This window comes from Anas acuta, chromosome 3 (assembly GCF_963932015.1).
Source record: "Anas acuta chromosome 3, bAnaAcu1.1, whole genome shotgun sequence".
In the NCBI taxonomy this organism is placed as follows: Eukaryota; Metazoa; Chordata; class Aves; order Anseriformes; family Anatidae; genus Anas; species Anas acuta.
Genome location: NC_088981.1, coordinates 21,647,298 through 21,667,287, shown reverse-complemented (window position 1 = coordinate 21,667,287; position 19,990 = coordinate 21,647,298). Strand labels below are relative to the sequence as shown.

The 19,990-nt window shown below is 36.4% G+C and overlaps 1 protein-coding gene across 7 annotated transcripts in view; it reads right to left on the bottom strand.

Annotated features, from left to right (window-relative positions):
• Positions 1 to 19,990, bottom strand: part of MARK1 (microtubule affinity regulating kinase 1) — a 56,930-nt gene that overhangs the window by 15,141 nt on the left and 21,799 nt on the right. For 6 of the 7 annotated variants that reach the window (XM_068676035.1, XM_068676039.1, XM_068676036.1 and 3 more), the window contains exons 4-11: positions 12,501 to 12,549; positions 11,323 to 11,388; positions 10,276 to 10,346; positions 9,153 to 9,209; positions 5,249 to 5,485; positions 5,039 to 5,158; positions 1,810 to 1,909; positions 1,122 to 1,234 (exon numbers count right to left, since the gene is read on the bottom strand). In XM_068676035.1, coding sequence (XP_068532136.1) covers positions 1,122 to 1,234; positions 1,810 to 1,909; positions 5,039 to 5,158; positions 5,249 to 5,485; positions 9,153 to 9,209; positions 10,276 to 10,346; positions 11,323 to 11,388; positions 12,501 to 12,549 — 813 coding nt within the window. Of the gene's footprint in view, positions 1 to 1,121; positions 1,235 to 1,809; positions 1,910 to 5,038; positions 5,159 to 5,248; positions 5,486 to 9,152; positions 9,210 to 10,275; positions 10,347 to 11,322; positions 11,389 to 11,968; positions 12,041 to 12,500; positions 12,550 to 19,990 lie in introns of those variants that run through there. The other variant, XM_068676042.1, reaches the window with a different exon arrangement.

The following is a 19,990-nucleotide window of genomic DNA, read 5'->3' as shown; positions in this document are numbered from 1 at the left end:
AAAATTGTATTTGGAGTTCAGCTTTCTTCAAGATGAATTTTATCACTTCAGTGTTTTGTGTATTTTAGAAAACGTATCTAAAGCTAAGTTAATAAATGGTCAAAATAAAAAATTAGAAGAATCTTGACAGTAGCAAAGTTGTGTTGCTTCAAAACTTAAGCCAAAGTATTGCTCTCCCTGCCCTCCCCCCAACTTTTTTTTAATAAGTTCAAAGAGAATTTGTAGGACTGAGTCACAGCATCTAAAAAAGCCAGTATTATCGATTCAGGGGTTCTTTACAGCCTTTGAGATGTCTTTATAAGGTACATAACTCAGCTGCTGGTTTGATGATACCTAAGAAGTATAAATTGTAAGAGCAGTGGAAAAGAAATCTCTTCTTCCACGCAGTTAAAATCATTTTAGACCTATTCTCCCCATGCTCTGCTATCACAAGGGAATTCCGGTTCACAGATGTTGTGGGAAAAACGTACTCATATCAGAACTACACTATCTTAGAAATGAAGGAAGGTCAATGAAGCAGCAGGAAGAAAAATCCTTCAAAAAAGAAACCCTTGGTCTCAGCTTGGATTTCTTGCAAATACCTGTGGTCCAAAAACATCTGCAGATACCTCTAGTTCCAAAAAGCCAAATGATTTTCTATCGCTTATGTATTAATTGCTATAATGAAATTTTTTATATATATATATATATTGCAACAGTATAAGTGAGAAAGGATGAGTAGTATATTTCTGAGAAAAAAGGAAAAAAGGATGACAACTTAGAAAAATAAGTGATTTAGTCATATTCTTAACTATTTCAGATTTTAACTGTAAACTATGACATAACAGGAAGGCTCAGCACTTAAAAGTCACACCACTCCAGATTAACAGCTAACTTCCTTAAAAAGCAGTTCAACATGTTTAAAAGCCAATGCCAAGATACTATGTTCAGACCATTCCTTCATATGGGAACTAACTAGATATCCAAGAGGATATTAAAAACAAGGTAAACGAATTACTGAAGTTACCAATTCCAAATTACTATTTTTATTTTTTTTCCACAATAGTTGATGAAATCATTGACAATCAGAATATTCAAACCAGACATATTTTAAGGCTAAGATGCAAAATGCAAGCACTTACTTCAGGTGGTTTTCTACCCAGCAGCAAATAAGTAGCCATGACTTCATCGTACTTTTGATTTACTAAAGATTCATGGATTTCTTCTCTCGAAAAACCCATAGTGACCATAATGTCTAGAAAGAGAGTTAGGGACATTAGCAGAATTATGCATTTGGGATTACATTTCAATTTTAAGAACATTAAAAATAAACAAACGATAAATCAACAAACTTATGACGTAAAAGGTAACTAAAATTCAAATCATTGAGCATCTTTGCTGTGCAAAATCAAAAAAGTTACAACTCCTTGTTTTATTTTTTTCTGCTTCTTGAAAAATCTCAACATTATTAAATGTAATTCAACAAATAAAGCACTGGCAAATAGAAACCATGACAGCTATAGTGCCAAAGTATCTTTCTCTGACCATGGCAGATAAAAAATTGTTGCCCTCATAAAAAAGCCTGTTTGCTTTTGCCTTTTGAATTCTGTAATCTTATTTGTTCTTTCCTGCGCGTGTAGATTCATGTCAGCTCAGTCACAAGACTAGCTATAAGGAAGGCGTTGTAATAAAGTTTCTCATTTAAATAAAAAGAAAACATATTACTTGTATGATGAGCTTGTATCTGAAATTCTGTATAAGAATTTAGCTTGACTTCCAAGATAAAATTGCCTGTGTAAGCCATGTGTAACATCCTTGATGAAGCCTTACCTATTCTCTTGGTGTCATTGAAGTCTGGTTCGGGCTCAGTATATGGCTTTAATTCTTCTTCTTCGTGGCCAACATTCATCCACCGATCCTTCATAATTTGCTAAGTAAAGAAATAAGCATTAGTTCAATATGCCATTTACTGTACCCAATTAAAACTGTGCTAGCCAATGGGAAATAAGATAACTTGAAATTCATAATAATTTGAGTGTTGCTCTTTCCCTCCCACCTTTTCCCCCCTTAACATCTTACAGTTTCTCCTTTGATCTTTCACATTTTTTTTTTTTTCCCATTAATTCATTCTCTATACTGTTTGTTTATCATTTACAACAGAAGCAACCAGCTGAAACATCAGAAAAATGATGAGAAGACTGCGCTTCCAACAAACACAAGTCTTTCATTTTGTTCATTTCACTTCCATTGGTCCCTTAATCTTGTCTAGTTTAGACACTGACACGCTCATGCCCTAATCGTGGTTAAGGCCTCTGGACATTAGTACAATACAAACTATATCACAATAAATAATTTCTTCAAGCAATAACAAAGTGAGATTTTGAGATTTTAGAAACTAAGGACTATTTCAGAAGCACGCCTACGCTTCCCAGAGGCATTCATTTCAAGACCCTGATCCCAACTGCTCGTGTTTTTCTTATGCATCTTCTCACTGCACTTGAACTAAAGACTTTCACAGTTCAGCCGGTGGGGAAAATGCCTCTTAACTCTCTCTATGCCACGCAGATATTTACTTTAAAAATTTCTCCTGCATTCCTTGGAAAATTTCCTACTGTGGCCTGGACCTTTTGTATGCCTGCAACAATGAGCAGCTGGAACATCTAACCACCACTACAATTTCTCCTTAAGAACATATTAATCTTTTTTTTTTTTCCTTAAAAAAAAAAAAACAACAGCTAAAAACAATTTTCCTCCTACAGCAACAGGCATACATGTCTCTTCAGGGACGGATGTTAATATCACTCACCAGACTGACAGAAGAGAGAAACAAGTGCCAACAAGTCAAGTTTCCCACAGGCTCCAAACATGACTCGCAAACACCGAATTAAGTTATCTCTCACAAAGAGCAAAAGACTCAATTTTCCACTGATATAACCAAATTCTTTGTATGCAGTGCTGCTGCCAAATTACAGACCCAAATAGCTGTATCCTTACAAGTACAATACAAAACTTTGTACTGGAGCCAGTTAGCATTTTGCTTACAAGACGACAAAGATTTGTTCAAAGTTCTGCCACAGAACTGATTTGGGGGCTTTTGAGGGGGCCAGAGGGAAGGGACTGTGAATGTTTATTGCTATATTGCATTTCTGGTACATATATCACGAGCTTACTTGACAATAGATTCTGTTATTTACTTGTAGCCTTGTGGCAACATGATAGGCTCCCAGAGTAATACTACACGATCGGCAATTTTTATTTGTTTTTAAATGCTGTTAATTAAATCTAGAGTGAAGCACAATGGGATTTTTGGATGACATATCACACTGCTTGAATCCTACTTCCTTTTCTTCATCCTTCTTGAGCAGGCAAACCCAGCAATTCCCTTTTATTGTATTTCATGTCTCAGGTATATGGTTCTACAGTTCAGTGTAAGCTACTCTAGGTTTACATTTCTTAAACATTATCTTCTTGCTATCTTCTGTCTTTGAAACACAAGATTTCACAGACATTCCGAGTTATTGTGCAACTGTTCAAACAGGTTCTTACAAGCAAGCATTTGGAAATTACACAAATGATCCCGTTCTGGGATCAATATTACATCTACGTAAGTTCAACTTAGCTGATTACAGAACAGCAGCCTTGGTCAGGGTATTTAAAGATCTGACTGTCATCAAACCAAACCGTATTCCATCCAACTAGATATTATTGATGAAGATTTCCTTGACTTTCAAGGCTAATAAAAATCTTGCCTGTTCTATCTCAAAAGTTTTAAATACATTCTATGTATTTTTAAAAGTGCTTATACAGAAGGAATAGCCATTTCTTTCTAAACCACGTACCATAGCTTTCTACTTTAACAAATGTAAGTTCATGAGCACTCATTTAAAACAAGTTTGTGATATCTCTTCCCCTTGCATTAGTGTACTGACAATTATCATCATTACTTCTAGTGCTGACTCAAGATACCCTTGAGCCACATAACATTTACTTACTCTCTTCCATACAATCTGACAACTATAGTTTCGTGTAAGGCTGCTATGTAACACCTCTCTCCAGGGATAAAAGGGAAATTTAAAAGAATTGGAAGACACCATAGTATCCAGAATTAACGTGAAATTAGAGCCGAAGAGAAACAGCTGAAAGTCCAGAGAAGTTTGAGAAAAAGAAAATTTATTTCCTAAAACTGAAAAACAACATGGGAAAAAAATAAAATATTTCACCATCTTGCAGTGATCTAACTCTTATCACTCTGTCCTCTAGATGGTAATAAGTACAGCATAATTAATAAATATCCATCAAACAGACGTCATCACTCTGCTCTCTTCATACAGATTATTTTCAATTTAAAACTATTTATATCAAGTCAAAAAAGAGTTGTCAGCTTCAAAGAAGTTGCATGCAGACAGAGCTCAGTAAATGTATGCTTCCTTGAACAGGTAGGTAGCATCCATGCCAGGAAGCAGAAGTCACACCAAAACAAATATAAAGCTGCTTAAATGGGATTTAATCTCTGGAACACTATCCACTGCTGCACAACTGTACTCAGAAAGAAGAAACAAAGGTCACTGGTGATTAACTCATGCAAATACTATTTTAAAAGCATTCTGTTTATCTCCTGCTCTACTTTCATCTCTATGGTAAGTAGGTGTTATTCTCAGAAATGCTTATAGTACAGCTGGGTGCTATTTTTCTGTTCCTGAAAAACTCCTCAAAGATAAAGATATTTACAATCTTGTCCTGTTTTCCCCACATTTCGAGTCTATTATCTGATCCAAACAAGCGTGAGCACTTTGCGCTTTGAAACACTCTGAAATGACAGTCTTTAGTCAGCTGCAATAAAGATACCTTAATTGACACCTTTATATTCAAGCTGCATTGTTTCTGGTATGTTTCCTAAGTTTTGTGTTTGTTTGTTTGTTTTGTTAACACAAATAAAACTTTCAGCCCTTAAAACAGGAAATACTGATCATGAGTAAATATAGAAACGTTAAGCAATTACTGCATTTTGCTCATTATTAAATTTCAAAACCTTTTTTTTCTTAAAGACGAAATTACTTACTTCCAAGCTGCCTCGTTTTATTGGATTCAGTACTAGTAGCTTCTTAAGTAGATTTTCACAGTCTGTGGACATATAGAACGGAATACGGTACTTCCCCCTCAGTACTCGCTCCCTCAATTCCTGTAAAATAAAGTTTTAAAAGATGAACCTATAAACGATATTGAAGATTTTAAAGACAATAAAAGTCAAGATTTCATATTGTAACCCTACCTTTAGGTTCTGACCATCAAACGGCAATGATCCGCTTACTAGTGTGTACAAAATCACCCCAAGACTCCACACGTCTACTTCAGGACCATCGTATTTCTTTCCTTGGAAAAGTTCAGGAGCAGCATAAGGCGGGCTTCCACAAAATGTGTCCAGTTTATTACCAACTGTAAATTCATTACTAAAACCAAAGTCTGCAATCTTAATGTTCATATCTGCATCAAGTAGAAGGTTTTCTGCCTAAAAGGAAAGTGAAAGAGGAAAAGGACAAGCTATATATAAGATCAATACACTACAGTACATCATTTAATCAATAAATGCAAAAGTGTTTCATTTTCTGTATCTTTCTTGCAGAAAGAAAGGAACTAATCCTCCTTAATACATGGCTAAGACTGAAAATTGACTATATTTACCCAGGAAAATAGAACTGTTCGGTTTAACACTGAAGCATCTAGACATCTCAGAACAGCAATTTCAGCTTTTGAAAGGTTCATGCCAACTTCTGACACCAAGGAGCATGTACTAAATTTCAGATCTCTTCCATTTTGGTGGGATAGACAATAAAAGGCATTTAAAAGAAGATCTCTTCTGCTTGCAAGATGAAACACTTCACACCACATGCCTTAACTTAGCATCCCGTGCCAAAAAAATTCTCCCTCCTTTATTGCTAGCATTTGCTTTAGCAATAACATCACCAAGGTATTTAATACTCTATTACGTTGCACATGAAAAATGCATGTATTATACATCTGTAATATTAATGGCTGTTCAGCAACCACCATGTGCATGGAATGCATCACATATACATCTATGCAATCACTCAAGAACCTGGACAATCAGTGAACCGCATCTTATACTTAACATCAGAAGATAAAAAAGAGTGTGGTTAGAGAAATACTAATACTTTACTGGAAAAGAATAAAGTGCATTTCTTAAGATACAAGAATGCAATGTGCACAGCAGAACTGGATAATGTTTGTTCATCTAACTGTATCCAGGCTCCTGACGTGTCCAGGCTCCACATGTACATATCAACAGCACAATTACTTCTCAGTAACTGAGAAGTGCAAGAATCCTTCTCTTTCAATAGGAGGACAGACATTAGCCAAAGTGCAGGATTCTCTTAATTGGCAAACATCCGCTTTATAGCAAACACGGAAGTCTCTCATTGGATATTGTGTTCAGAGTTGAGCCCTCTTTGAAACAGATGGAAAACTGTTCTTTCATTCTACTCAGAGAAGGGAAAAACAAACAAACAAAACAAAGACAAGAAAACAAATTCCGCAAATATCTTAGTTTAGGATCACTGAAGCAGCAATTTGTTGCTTACTTTACTAAAAATAAAAAGGAAAGGAGAATCAACAACCAGCATATCAAGCCAATAGACATGAAACAGAACAAGTTATATTTTATTCCTGTAAAAGGTTAAATTCCAACCAACTTTCCTGAAAAATATTTTATTTTCCCAATTCATGACCTGTAATCTCAGCTGGTTCCAGCTGATATGCCTGCAGACAGATCCACAGAGCTATTTTCCAGATTTGACAGCCTTCTACATTACTGCACAAAGACTTCATTTTCCTTGTGGTGAAAACATTACTGTCAGTGCAGCTGCTCTGCGATTACAATAGCCCTCCTAGTTCAACAGTACTCTGTTACTCAAACACCCTGCACTTTTAGGTTTCTTTCTTAAACAAAAACATCAAAAACAACCAACCAAAAAGAACCCTTATTAATATGCCAAATAACAAGACTATGCTCTTGTTGGTTACATGTTCAGAGCAAAAGCGTTAACACGGAAAGGGCACAATAAGCTTTGTCCATCACAGTACGAGCAAAGCTGGGTTCCTTTATAGCACTTTGTACGCAAGCTGTTTAGGATCACTGAAACAAATTGAAGGGAGACAGGTTAAGTAGCAAGGGGCTTTGCACTCCTCTTCTGCTGGAATAGGCTGGACAAAATTGCAGATTTTCTTATGCTTCTTCCCACTTTAGTCTGAAGTAACTTACATTTATTAGAGTTTACCCTTTCTCTTATAAAAACGAAAAAAAAGCTTATCAAATCTCCAGCATGGTGCTAGACCTCAGTCGTGACGGTGCTAATGAAGTAAACTGGTCAGTCATGCTTGTAACTTGGAGAAAAGCAACAGAAGCAGATAACTTTAAAGTTGTCTCTTCCTTCTCTCCAGCTCTATGCAAAGAGTTTTAAGTGAGACAGAGATGACACACAATGTTTGGAAAGGAGAGAGGAAGTGAGAGCACATCCTCAAAACCATACGTATAGTCCTTTTACTCTGGATAATGTATTTTCCGTTGGCTAGGCTGACTAGCTCTTAATCACACCTAGCGCTGAACTTTTCAAATGAGTCTAGCATAACTCCATCCAAGAGAAAGTGGAGAGAGGAAAGCAAACAAAGAAATTATTTTGGAGCCTGCCTGCCTGCTCTGCAACAAGAAAGAAGACCAGCAGCAGGGCACTTAGGACAGATGGTAAAAGGGATATCATGTGAATACTGCAGAACAGTTTTCTATAGTCTTGTGAGCTCTGCAGAGAAGCATATGCATGCTGTGCAACTAAGAAATGAGTGAAGGGTGGAGGCTGTAACAGGCTCTATGAGAAAGAGCAAGATGCAGGATGCTAAATAAATGCAGCAAGAGTTAATTACATAGCTGGGCAGAACAAGCAAGTGCCACATAAGGGTGAGGAGATGGCCGGTTCCTCCCTCCTACCCACAGTCATAAGTAGTAAGAGGTCGCCAGCGAAAAGGGGCTTCTTCAGCTCAACCAACACATCTCCAAGTACAGTCTTCTAGAAAGCCCAAAAGCAATGGTGGCAGCAAGCTCCAGAGAGCTGACAAAATATTTGCAGATGCTAAACCCCCATGCAAGAAGAGTACTTTTTTTTTTAAAATTTAATTAATTAATTTAAAAAAAAAAAACACTTTTAATAAGATCCATCCTTTTCCTTCCATCCTCACTTAGAAGCACTGGCCATTCAATAGTACCTCCAATGCCACATACTAACAGTCCCGGGAAAGGAGGACTCAGCAGAAAGCGATGCATTATCCAGCACCATATGCACATGCAGGAGAAGACAACTCAACAAGAGATTTGTAAGAAAGAGGTTGAAAGCATGCTGCGGTGTACTGTAAGGAATTTAGAGAAAATACACTGGTGAAATAAAAACTTAGGAATAACTCAAGCTCAGCTTTTCACAAATATTTAGATTTATTAGCAAAAACAAACAAAAAAACAAAAACCAACTATACCAGTGTTTTCTTTTTAAACACAGAGACATTAAAGCAAGAGTACAAGCAAACTTTTAAATGGGTGAAGATCTTGTGTCCAAGTCCTATCATATCTAAGTTTGGCATGAAGACAACTTCAGACTAAAGGCTTAGGTTGCACATGCAGTAGCAGTAATTTTGGTTTACCTTCAATTTATTTTTTGGCCTAAATTAAACAATAAAAGTATAAACCAGAAGTTCAAATTGATTTTGATTAAAAACCTAATATATTTCTTATTAATCACTAAGAAATGTATGGTCTACATATCTTGCGTTATATTTTTTTTAATTGAAAATATTTTAATTAAGTGGTGTTGACTGCTGTCATTGAAATTCTGCAGCTTCAATGTGTAGATATCTACGCCAGCAGGTATAATACTTTAGAGAACACGTTTTTCTCCTAGAGCCAAAACTGGGATGAAAGTAACACATGTTCTATTCTTGTATTGCCTGTTTCAGCAGGCAAACTACATTACATTTGTGCTTTAGAAAATCAGGAATAAAACACAAACAAGTGATAGAACATTCACACGTTCAGAGTCTATGGCAAGGAGAAGTATATAGGATGAAATTAAGTCTACACTGTCAATCAGTAAAACTAAGAACGAATAACAGCCTACCTTAAGATCACGATGAACTATGCATTTCTGATGACAGTACTGCACAGCAGATACAATCTGAAACAAGATGATCAGTGAAATATTTTAGCTCAACCTCAGCATCAGTTTTTAAGTATCAGCAAGTAATTTTAGCTCCTGATATGATTCAGCAAAACATAATAAAGTTAATACATAAAGCCTTCATTTTAGAAAAATATTCATGTAAGTTTCTTTACAGTTCAAATATTAAGACTAGAAAATCCCTAAGAGCAGCTCATCTTGTTATTAAAAAGTTCCATATATACTCCTCAAGGTAACAAGAAAAACGTCTATTTTAAATGCTGATCACACCATTCCAATATCTATAAAGAGAAATCAAAATTCTCTTTTTCGAAAAACAAGAGATGTATATTCCACCTTACATTTTATACTCCAAAACAGCAGCATACCTGTGCATTAAACTGTTAGCAAAATAGTTTGTTACACATTTTCATACATATCTTTTGCATATATATGTGTACTTATATATATATATATATATATATATATATATATATATATATTTACACATGTATAATATAAACAAGTCTGAAACAGCAAGTAAAAAGCAGGTTCTTTACATGTAAACCATATACGTTAATTCTGGAAAATACCAAATTTTGTTTGTTTCTTTCTTAAAGCTTTTCACAAAAAGTGTTTTAATAACTAAAAACAGTTCAAGAAAAAGATTAGGATGTGAATGTTTGGAAGTAAGAATCTAAAAACTTGTTATGGAATATCTGTCATACAAAACAATGTGACATAATACAGCAATATACGTGCGATAATATCAACACCTGTAGATAAAGTGTCTGTTAAATACTAAAATATTCAGAAAAGAATTAAAGCCTCAAGTGAGTCACAATAAAAGATGTGGCTCCTAGGAACATCCACTAAAAAGAATGTAAAACAGTCTATTACTATTTTTAGATACTACGTAGGAAGCAGATATTTTTTCTCTTCAGGGATTTTTTCCACTCCAGCTTTAATAAACATTACCACAACAATGAACTTCTCTTTAAGCAAAAGAAGTATGCACACACTCATGTCTATCTAAAAATACCATAAATAGAAACAAAAGAAAGAGTGAATGTTAATTTCATACCTGCCTGAATTTTGCACGAGCCTCTTTCTCTTTCATTCTTCCATGTGCAACTAAGTAGTCAAACACTTCTCCTAAACATGAGAAGGATAAAACATCAGTTCTAGTGCTCAGGTTTTATTTTTGACTGTCAAGCACAATCAAGCAATGCTTGAAAACAAACCCTTCCCTTTTCCAGAGAGGAGAGAAATGGAAGCAGCCGGGAAAAAAAATCCTTTTTACTGTTTGCATTCATTTGCTTTTTTCACACGTGTATGAGTCAAGAAATACAAAAACTGAAACTTTCATACTAAAACTTCCTCAACTTTTCGAAATTAATTTATTTTAAAAACACTGCAAAACATAAAAAAAAGTGGTCATGAAAAATATTTGTCAGATATAAAATAATCCAGGAAACAAATCACTTCTTAAATATCAGATTTGTTTCACCTATCTCTAGCCATCTCACTTCACAGCGTACGTATTACTTCCTTTTTTTCTTCCTCATTGTTCTCTTTCCAATAAAGCTGCTCAAATTCCTTTCAGATCCTCATCTTTGCACTATGTGACCAACACAGCTTTTCTTAACGTCACTAGCCTTGTGCTGGACTCCCTCTGCACATTCAAACAATTCCCATTCAGATGATAAGCAGCTTCCCAAGCATGCACCCACTGTCCATCATGCTCTCTATGATCCCTTTCTCTTGTTCCTTATTTCCATCCCCTGGACCAAGTGCTTTAGCATGCATTTTCAAGGTAAAATGAGGACTACTGCTTGCCTAAATATAGCACATCAGTACCAAGTCAGGTTTTCACCCAGAATAGGCACCAAGTTTTCTGCAGTAAACCTCAGATCAGTAACTACCCTTAAGCACAAAACTAACAGGCTACTTTACAGAACATTATGCAAGCAAAAAAGATTTTGCCCTGGGAGGTCTGCTAGGATCGTTGTGAAGGGCAAACTGGAATAGCCCATTAATCATAAAATCCTTAAATTGTTCCTAGGCATGCAACCGGCATGGCTTTCTGTATTTCAGTTTATCCTTAAAGCAGAATTAAGAATCCACTTACCCCCACTGGCATATTCCATTACCAAATACAATGTCTTTTCTGTTTCAATAACTTCAAATAATTTTACTGCAAGAAAAATGAATGAGAGAGAGATTGCAGCAGGGAGTAAACGCACAATGCAAACAAAAAAAAAAGCCTTATTCATGAAGTGAGTATAATTTATTGCCAGTGAGAACACTGCACTGTAAGAAAACTTTATAACCTTTAGGTTAGCATTCTTTTGAGGGGAAAAAAAAAAAAAAGCAAAATTAATTTCAGGGTTGATAATAAAGCATATTAATTTACGATTTCCTCAGAAGTTTATGCACACTATACAAACAAGTTCATGCTGGAATTAGTGTTTAATTTGACAGACTTCTGCAAGATCATACAAGCCTTCCCTGTTGCACTAGTAAACTGCTCCCAGTTAGAAACTTGAGATGCTGACCAACTAAAAGCTGAATAGGTACCAGAACTGTTAGGAGTTCTCAGTCTCTCCTCAGATGCCAACCAGTAACCACTCTTTTAAAACAAACACAACCTCATCACCACCCCCCACAAAAACACAAAAACCAGCAGAAGCTGAGAATGCTGGAAAAGCAACAAACGACTCAAGGGATGAAAGGGGAGTGCCTAGCATGTAGGAACTTGTATGCCTTGTCCATACCTTGTATGCAACAAGCCCTCTGGCCGATTCAGGAGCATTAAGTGTCTCTGGAACAAGATTGTCCAGCCCTCCTCAGCCAGAAGAATTGTCATCACAAAGTAAGGCCCTGAAGCTGTGGGGCAGGTGAAAGAACTAAAGCAGAAAGGGAAAATTACATACTTGGCAATTCTAATTTTCTGGAAATATCAGGCGGCAGGAGTCTTTCCTAGGCTGAAATAGTGGAGCTTTGCTTGTTTCACCTAAGGAACTCATGTGATTTCAGTGTAAAGAGGGGAATTTGGGCCCTCAGTGGACCAGAGTGCTCTGTGATGCTGTTTCCCTTGACTGAACAACTTATCTCCTCACATCAAAACTCTTCTTTCAAACAGGGACAATGAGGTAGGTGAGACAATGAACACTTACTGTCCTATTATCTCAAAAAACTTTAAGGAAAAAAAAAGCATAGCTGTGAAGTATACTCAAAATAAAACCAAAAGAGTAAAGTATAAACAGCATAAGAATAAAAAAGTCTGCAGAAATGCAGGACTCCTACCAATATTGGGATGATTCAGTATCTTCATTATTCGTACTTCTCGAAACAACTGTTAAGGAAGCAAGACAACATTCTTAAAGAGCGTTTATTAGGGAAAAGTTACTCAAGATAAGCAATTTTATAAGGAACGGCATAAACCATATGTTCCATATGTTAAAAAGAAAAAGCATAAACCATAGGGATTAACATTAGCATAAAATGTTCTATTTCTATGGGTACATAAATATAATGCACTGAAGTCCAAAAAATGAAATCCACATATTATAAATTATGTAATAACCAGTAATAGCTAGGACCATAAATTACTACCAGATCTATACCAAAGCCACACTAATTTTTAAGCTTTACACAGACACAGATAAATTTTATAGCCCTTCCTGGAGTAACAATTTTTAGAGTTTCCATTGACCAAAAATAACTGAATTTTGCGCCGATAGTTTTGGTTTCTGGCAAGCTCAGTTAACTGCCCTGAGTACATACATAAGTGTGGGTGCACGTACAAGGTGTACTACTACTGCTACGAAGTCTCATACATCAACGTTACAACAGAATTATAGACTGGGAACCCTGATATCCCAGTCCTTACGCTCCAGAGGTGAAGCGAGCAAATTCCCTTTCCTCACAAGTGCCCGATCCTACACTGGGTCACAGACATCTTTCCTTTCCCTTCTCTTTCCTGCCAAGGCAGGGAGGTTTTATTTATTGAAGTCTGCTTGATGATCCTGAGTCACATAATTAAAAACAACTGGAAAAACTTACAGCCCTGAACATATACATTTAAGACCAGAAAGAAGATAGAGCATTAAGAGGTTTCTGTTCTTGCATTTTTAGCATTTTTGAGTTTGGTTTTACCAATTAAAGAAGACGCGGAGCAAGAGTAACCGAGGGGCTCAAAGGGAAGACAGAAGCAACCCGAAAGCAACAACATATTTCTGCTACCCTGTGTTTGAAGCTGTAAACACTGGTAACTCTGCACTGTTTTACTTCAGTGAACAGCATATCCCCACTGCCTAAGTTATTCACTATGCTGCACACTCTCTAATCCCAGTAGGATGCTGAAACGCAGGGACAAAAGCTCACTGTCTTCAGCATAATGTTTAGCTATTTTGCAAACGTATTAGCACTACAGTCCTTCTTACACAGAAACTTGGCTCAACGGAGAAGTGTGCTGTGGCTGTTATGCTCGTCTGATGTCTCAGAGGACACCTCTCGGTTTCAAGACTAGTCTCGTTGATTCAGATGCTACCTTTGCAAAAGGGCACAATGATACAAGCTGCAGACCAAACACCTCCTGAAAGAGTAGCACTTTAGTTTGTATATTGTAATGCCTACAAAGGCACTCCTCTGGGACAACACAAGCAATATGATGCAGTTCACTCATGTTCAAAATGTAATGCAATGCGCTAGTATAAACCTTAGCAAATATTCTTCCCTGTTCACAAAGCCAGTTAAAAAAACATCACATCAGGCTGTTCTTTGAGCATTATTTTTTTCTAAGTACTTGAATTTGTTGCGCAAAAAATAAAAAGGTTCTTCAGGTAAATGAATTCATCAGAAGCTAACAAATCTAAATCGACAGACTGTACAATACGACAGCTTCAGAAGAAATACTAAGCAGATATATGCAAAATTGCAATCCCTGCCAGAAGACTTATTTCGCACCTTAGCAGTGTCACAGTTGATATAAAAGTTATAGCAATGAACACGTCTTAATAAGTAGGATTAAAATATTAAATTTCTATAAATAATTTCAAATCTACAAAAAACACCATTAAGAAACATAATTTTACATGGAATTATTCTATTCAATACTTTCACTGAATTTAAAAGTTTACTAATTGATTTAAGATTCAAATTAATTTCATAGTGATGACAGCTTTCATTCTACATATGTAATTTTTTCATCCAGAAAGGAAATGGACATAAAGGTCTGTTTTCCTCTATACAGAACATTACTGACAACTAGCCTGATGCATACACTTTGCCATGTGAAACACTGACTTGCTCAGGTTCTGATTAGAAGACATCACCAAGACCCAAAGCATGGGCCTAGGTTTATGCCATACAAACTCCAACAGATTCACCACCACCACCCCCAACCTCATGCATTAGATACCCTGTTGACAGACATTTTTCAGAAAACTAAAGCATATGTTCTCATATCAAAGCTGGTACGCAAGCCTGGTAGTCACCAAGAACATGTCAAGAAGTAGGGATAGTATAGTTTCAATATAGTTTCAATCCTTTTAGAAGTAATGAGCTGTTCTAAGGCAAATTCTAAATGAACTGAATGAACTCAAAGTAAATTTGAGTAATGCCTTCTTGGAGAATGTCTCTGAGGTGGGTTTTGGCAGGGAGGGCACTTCTGGGTGGGTTTGTTGTTGTTGTTTTGGTGCTTTCATTGTTTGTTTTTGTGACTCAAAAGCATTTCTCCTGCTGGTTGAGATGTGTGTGCATGCTTACAGCAATAACTAGATGAGACTGAAACAGCAGAAATTATCTTGGATGATACTCATTCACACAAATTAGGCCAAGCACAAGCTGAAGAGAAACTGGATATTTTATTTCACAGTTGGGATGGTGTCTGCCACCCTACAATTGGATGAAAGCAGGTAAAGTGAGAAATCAGCAGAGAAACAATTGAAAAAGGGTAATTTATTGGCTGTGAGATTCCCATGACCCATGGGAAATGATGGTGTCTCAGTTACTGACATTTTCTTAGGCTAAGGAAATTCTGTCCTGCTTTTCTCTACAGCCCACTGCTGCTACACAGACATTTTCCCAACATGGTATTTGCATACTAATCCTCCTGTTGCACATGCAACTAATTTCCCTTCTGTTAAACTATTTATTTTCAAATATTTTCATGACTTTTCCCTATAATCATATTCCCCGTTGCACCACTCTGACCAGGCCAAAATTAGGGCCAGCCTGCACACAACAGAAAGGGACAAGTTTTCAAACTTGTGCGTACAGTTTCTGATGTTCTTCTGCCTCACTTTGCTGCTGACATTGATAAAGCTACCTCAAAAACACTTTTTTATGGCTGAAAAAATGGAAAAGGTTAACCTGCTGTTGAAACAAAACCACTGCTTATCTCTCTGACCAACAACTTAACATCATCTTCTGTGCATGGCTCTAGCTACCTGCATCCATTCATTCTTTCTGGTCACAGTTATACTGTGAAAAACTTAGTTAAGAAAATAATCTAACTAGTTCAAAAAGAAAATAATGTAAGTAATGTCAAGTTGGCAGCTACTGAATAAACAAAAGGAAACGGAATCTTGTGAACCAGGACAGTCTCACTAGAATGTAAGTCATTTGTAGTATTACAGGCAGAGTCCTAGAGAGGGAAGCTAGAAATGCTTCACATTTCTTAGGAAACATGAGTCACATCACTGATAAAATTAAAAACATTATTTGAAATACACAACTCAGATCTTGGAACCTACCTGCAGGTATCTAATAACTAAATTCCTCACTCTGAGAAATGATGAAGAACACCTTGGTGGTTGTACTTCTCGTAAGACTTCCCACCTACACAACTGTACACTACTGAAACTACAGAACCTCAGATCACCATATTTATTATTCTGTAACACTGCCAGACAACTAAGCCACATGGCTTTGTTAAAGCTGCTTGGCCTGACAGATACCTTCCAACCAGGACAAACAACTGAAATCAGGGAAGAGTACTACACAAAGGACAACAAACACAGCCACGCTACAGCTTGCGTAGTTCCTGGCCCATATGACCCAAGTGGACATGGGAAGTGTCTCAAGACGTTGGAAGGAAGAGTAGGGAACCTTATTTGAATACAGATATTCAAGAAAACAGAGGGGAATGGGATAGAAGTAATGCAAAAAAAAAACAAAAACACCCCTGTTCTCTACATTCCTGGTGTATATTCAGGATTCGACGTGGTCCAGTATAAAGGAACATTTAAACAAACTAAGAAAATGCCAACACGAACTCCTCCACCCTCCAGCTTTCTCTCCCAAGAAGTAAACAATCTAGAAAATCTTCGCACAATAAATAACAGCTGAATAAAACTGTAAACACGTATTAGGGTAGATTAATATATATTGCAAATCTTATCCCAAATTAGTGCTCCATGGAGTATAATCCTGTATTTTTCTCACCTCCCCTTGCAGAAGTATGTTGGTCATTAGCATTACTTACGTCAATACTGAAGTATTTACAAACAGATATATCTTTGAACAACAGCCACCACACCCCTCAGTAATACCTAGCATTCTTGTATATGCAAAGGAAGAGATGTGTTAAAGCAACCAGACCATAATTATTTTCTACAAAGCTACGTTTGTTGATTTTACAGAAATTTGGACAAAATAATGGAATTAGGTCTCCTTTCACTTATAAACTGAGTTACAGGATTATATAACGATCTACTTTACTGTCAAAAGAAAAAAAGCTCGTTCAGAATTCAAGCATAACCAGATTTTCTTGAGCACCAGCATACTACTGTCTCAAAAGGAGAGAGTGCTTTCTGACTTCCTTTCCCCTGCTTGCCACACATGTATAAAACTGCTCTTCAGTCTCAGAGTGTTACCATTAAAAAAGCTCTCAAACAAGCATCTCTTTGTTGCAAACAGGTTATAGCCTCAATGGCTTTACTTATAGAAGAGGACAGCCAACACCAAACTCAATTTGTAGTACTTGTACCTGTGGAAAAGGCAGAAGGCCTGAAAATTTGACTCCTGCTTTTGCAGTTTCATTTTTCAGGGCACAGGCTGCAGAAAATACAAAAGATCTTCTGTCACACTATTGCTACCACATCTGCTTGCTGTAAGGTTGACGTCTACATTTAAGATTTATTACCATAAGTCACTAAAAAAATCACTAGAAATCTTAAGTTAATTGAGTCAGTCTAGTCCCTAATTAACTACTGAGAAGGGATGTTGCATGCAAAAAAAAAAAAAGAAAAAAAAACACAACAACAACAACAACCCAGAGCTTTGAATAGGTAAAACACTGAAATTGTTCTACTTCTACTACTTTTGTTCTAGTTTTAATAATAACACAACCTAAGTTCTAGGCCTAGGATGTGCTTGGCGAGTAAAAAAAAAAAAAAAAAGCCCCGCTGACCATCCTGAAAACCTGGAAACTCAGCAATCAAACCTATTTAAAAAAAGAGCACCTTCTGTTTCATCAGTGTTTTTAATAAGAGCAGCACAATGCTGTTTCAGAAACGTCACCAGTGAAGTCAATACAAGAAGACACCTTTATGTAGTAGACATGCAGAAAATAGAAGAGTTATTTCTTACATTTGGGAAAAAATTACCATCATGACAGTGGAAAAAGCTCTGTCAGTACAATACACTACCATCAGGACAAAAGTCTACCAAAAAAAAAAAAGACAGTTCTAACTCTTAACCAGGTGCTCATAGAGTAAGATGGGAACCACACACTGAACAACTAGAAAACCAAGTAAAAGACAGTGCCCGTAATTCAACATTGCTTATTTATTTAATGAGAGAGAGGTCCTGAAGATGGAAGTGTATTATAGTTTAAGACAAATTTTCACATTGTATGTCCAGTGATGCCAAGTGAAAAGATTCACAGCTTTTTTCTGTCATCTCCTAACATCTGATGTTTTAAGTTCCAATAGCTACTACGCCTTCAAAGTAGCCTGCCCATACTATATAGCATAAATAACATCGGAAAGTAGCTAAGGACAATGTAAACTTTCTCTGCTTTCATACCCATCACTAACAACAGACCCAGCTTTTATGACTGAGGTTAGCAACTGAGGTTATATGCTCAATTTTTTCTGTTTATAACAGAACATGACATGTGAGACCTATTTGCCCTTTGTACCCCTTTTACTGTAGCGAATGGAAATAGAAAGGCACAGGGTCATTCACAAAACCAAAAAAGGTCACCATGTATTTGTCATGTCTGATGAATAATGCATGTCAAAAAGTTATTGACGGCCTACCAGTTTTGCTGACCTGCATACCGTTCATCAGCTTCAAGGTTCTAGAGATGGCAGTCTCAACCACTACCTTAAGTGAGTAAAAACTCAGGAGTGGTAGTTCTGTACCCTACTCAGTAACTTACTTCAGCATTCGTCTGTGAATATTCATTAGAAAAGTGCCTGTTCCAATTAAAACCATAGTACTCATCACCATTCCCCATTTCTAACATATCTTGAAAAAAAACTGACTGCTGAAGTCTTATGCACAGTACAACTCCAACGATAGAATTCTGAGAATTCCCATTATACTGACGCTACACAATGCACAAAGAAACAAACTTTTATATTTTTATTTTTGTCCTGTGAAACTTAGAGAGTTCATAGAACAGAACTCATACTTTTCATATATACACACAGATGACATATCAAAACAGTAGTAGAATTAGTAATTTGGAGCATGCTGATGAACCACCCAACCCTGAAAGGCAACTCAATTAAAACACACTGGGAAAGTATGTCTTTCACCCTCTTATTGCTGAACAATGAGACAAGCTCATCTAACTCTCCCAGCACAAATTCCAGGCTATGTAGGAAGCTGCACAAGCAGCACAGGATTTCCCCAATATGCTCTGTCAAGTACAGCCTCAGTGGGTCCCTTTCTACCAGCTCATTACTAGCAAAGAGATTTGCTTAATACAGGACAGGACTCAAGGACAGCAAAGCTTTTGCATAGACCCTGCACAACAGGTTGAATTAAAGAAAATCCTCAAGAACCCACACACAAACAAAACTACCACGGAAGAGAAATTAAAGTAAACAAATCAAAGAGCTCAAAGAAATTAAAGATAAAGGAAGATAAAACAAAGCTGTTCATAACTCCCCATAACCAAAGCTACACAATAAAATTAATGTAACAGCAGCCAGAGATAAAAGAGCAGTAATAAGCCTGAGCTTCTCTTATTCTACACCTACAAACAGGAGTCAAGTACTTTAAAAAAATAAATATATTTTTGTTTGTAAACAAGTAACCTCCAGCAGGACAATACAAGATTTCCATGTTTCAGCTAACAACCAAACATATGCATGGTTAAATCATACAAACAAACAAAAATACAATCCGGGGTTTTGGTAAAACACTGAACACAGCATCACAATGCCTATAAAGGGATTCTGAATTTCAATCTACAGGTACCGACAATGCAATAAACCCAATCAGAATGTTCTGATTACCTTCAGCCATTTCTTCAATTCTATACACAAAAAGTAATTGTCTAAGGTCCCTTGAGTTAACAAATATTTTATTAAAGTTGAAAGAACAAAGACAAAGGTAAAAAAACATTAGAGCAGCAGAAATTGGCACTCTTACAGCTCCACAAAAACCAATTACTACATTAAAGAAAAATCCAAGAAAAACACTGTCCTTTATAGCATTTCATTTTGATTTAGTATGTAGACAAGTTATTTGTGTATATAATTAGACATGAACTTTATTGTCAGCAGAATCTAAAGCTGGAGGAAGAAGGAAGAGCAAAGAAGCAGTGCTTAGTT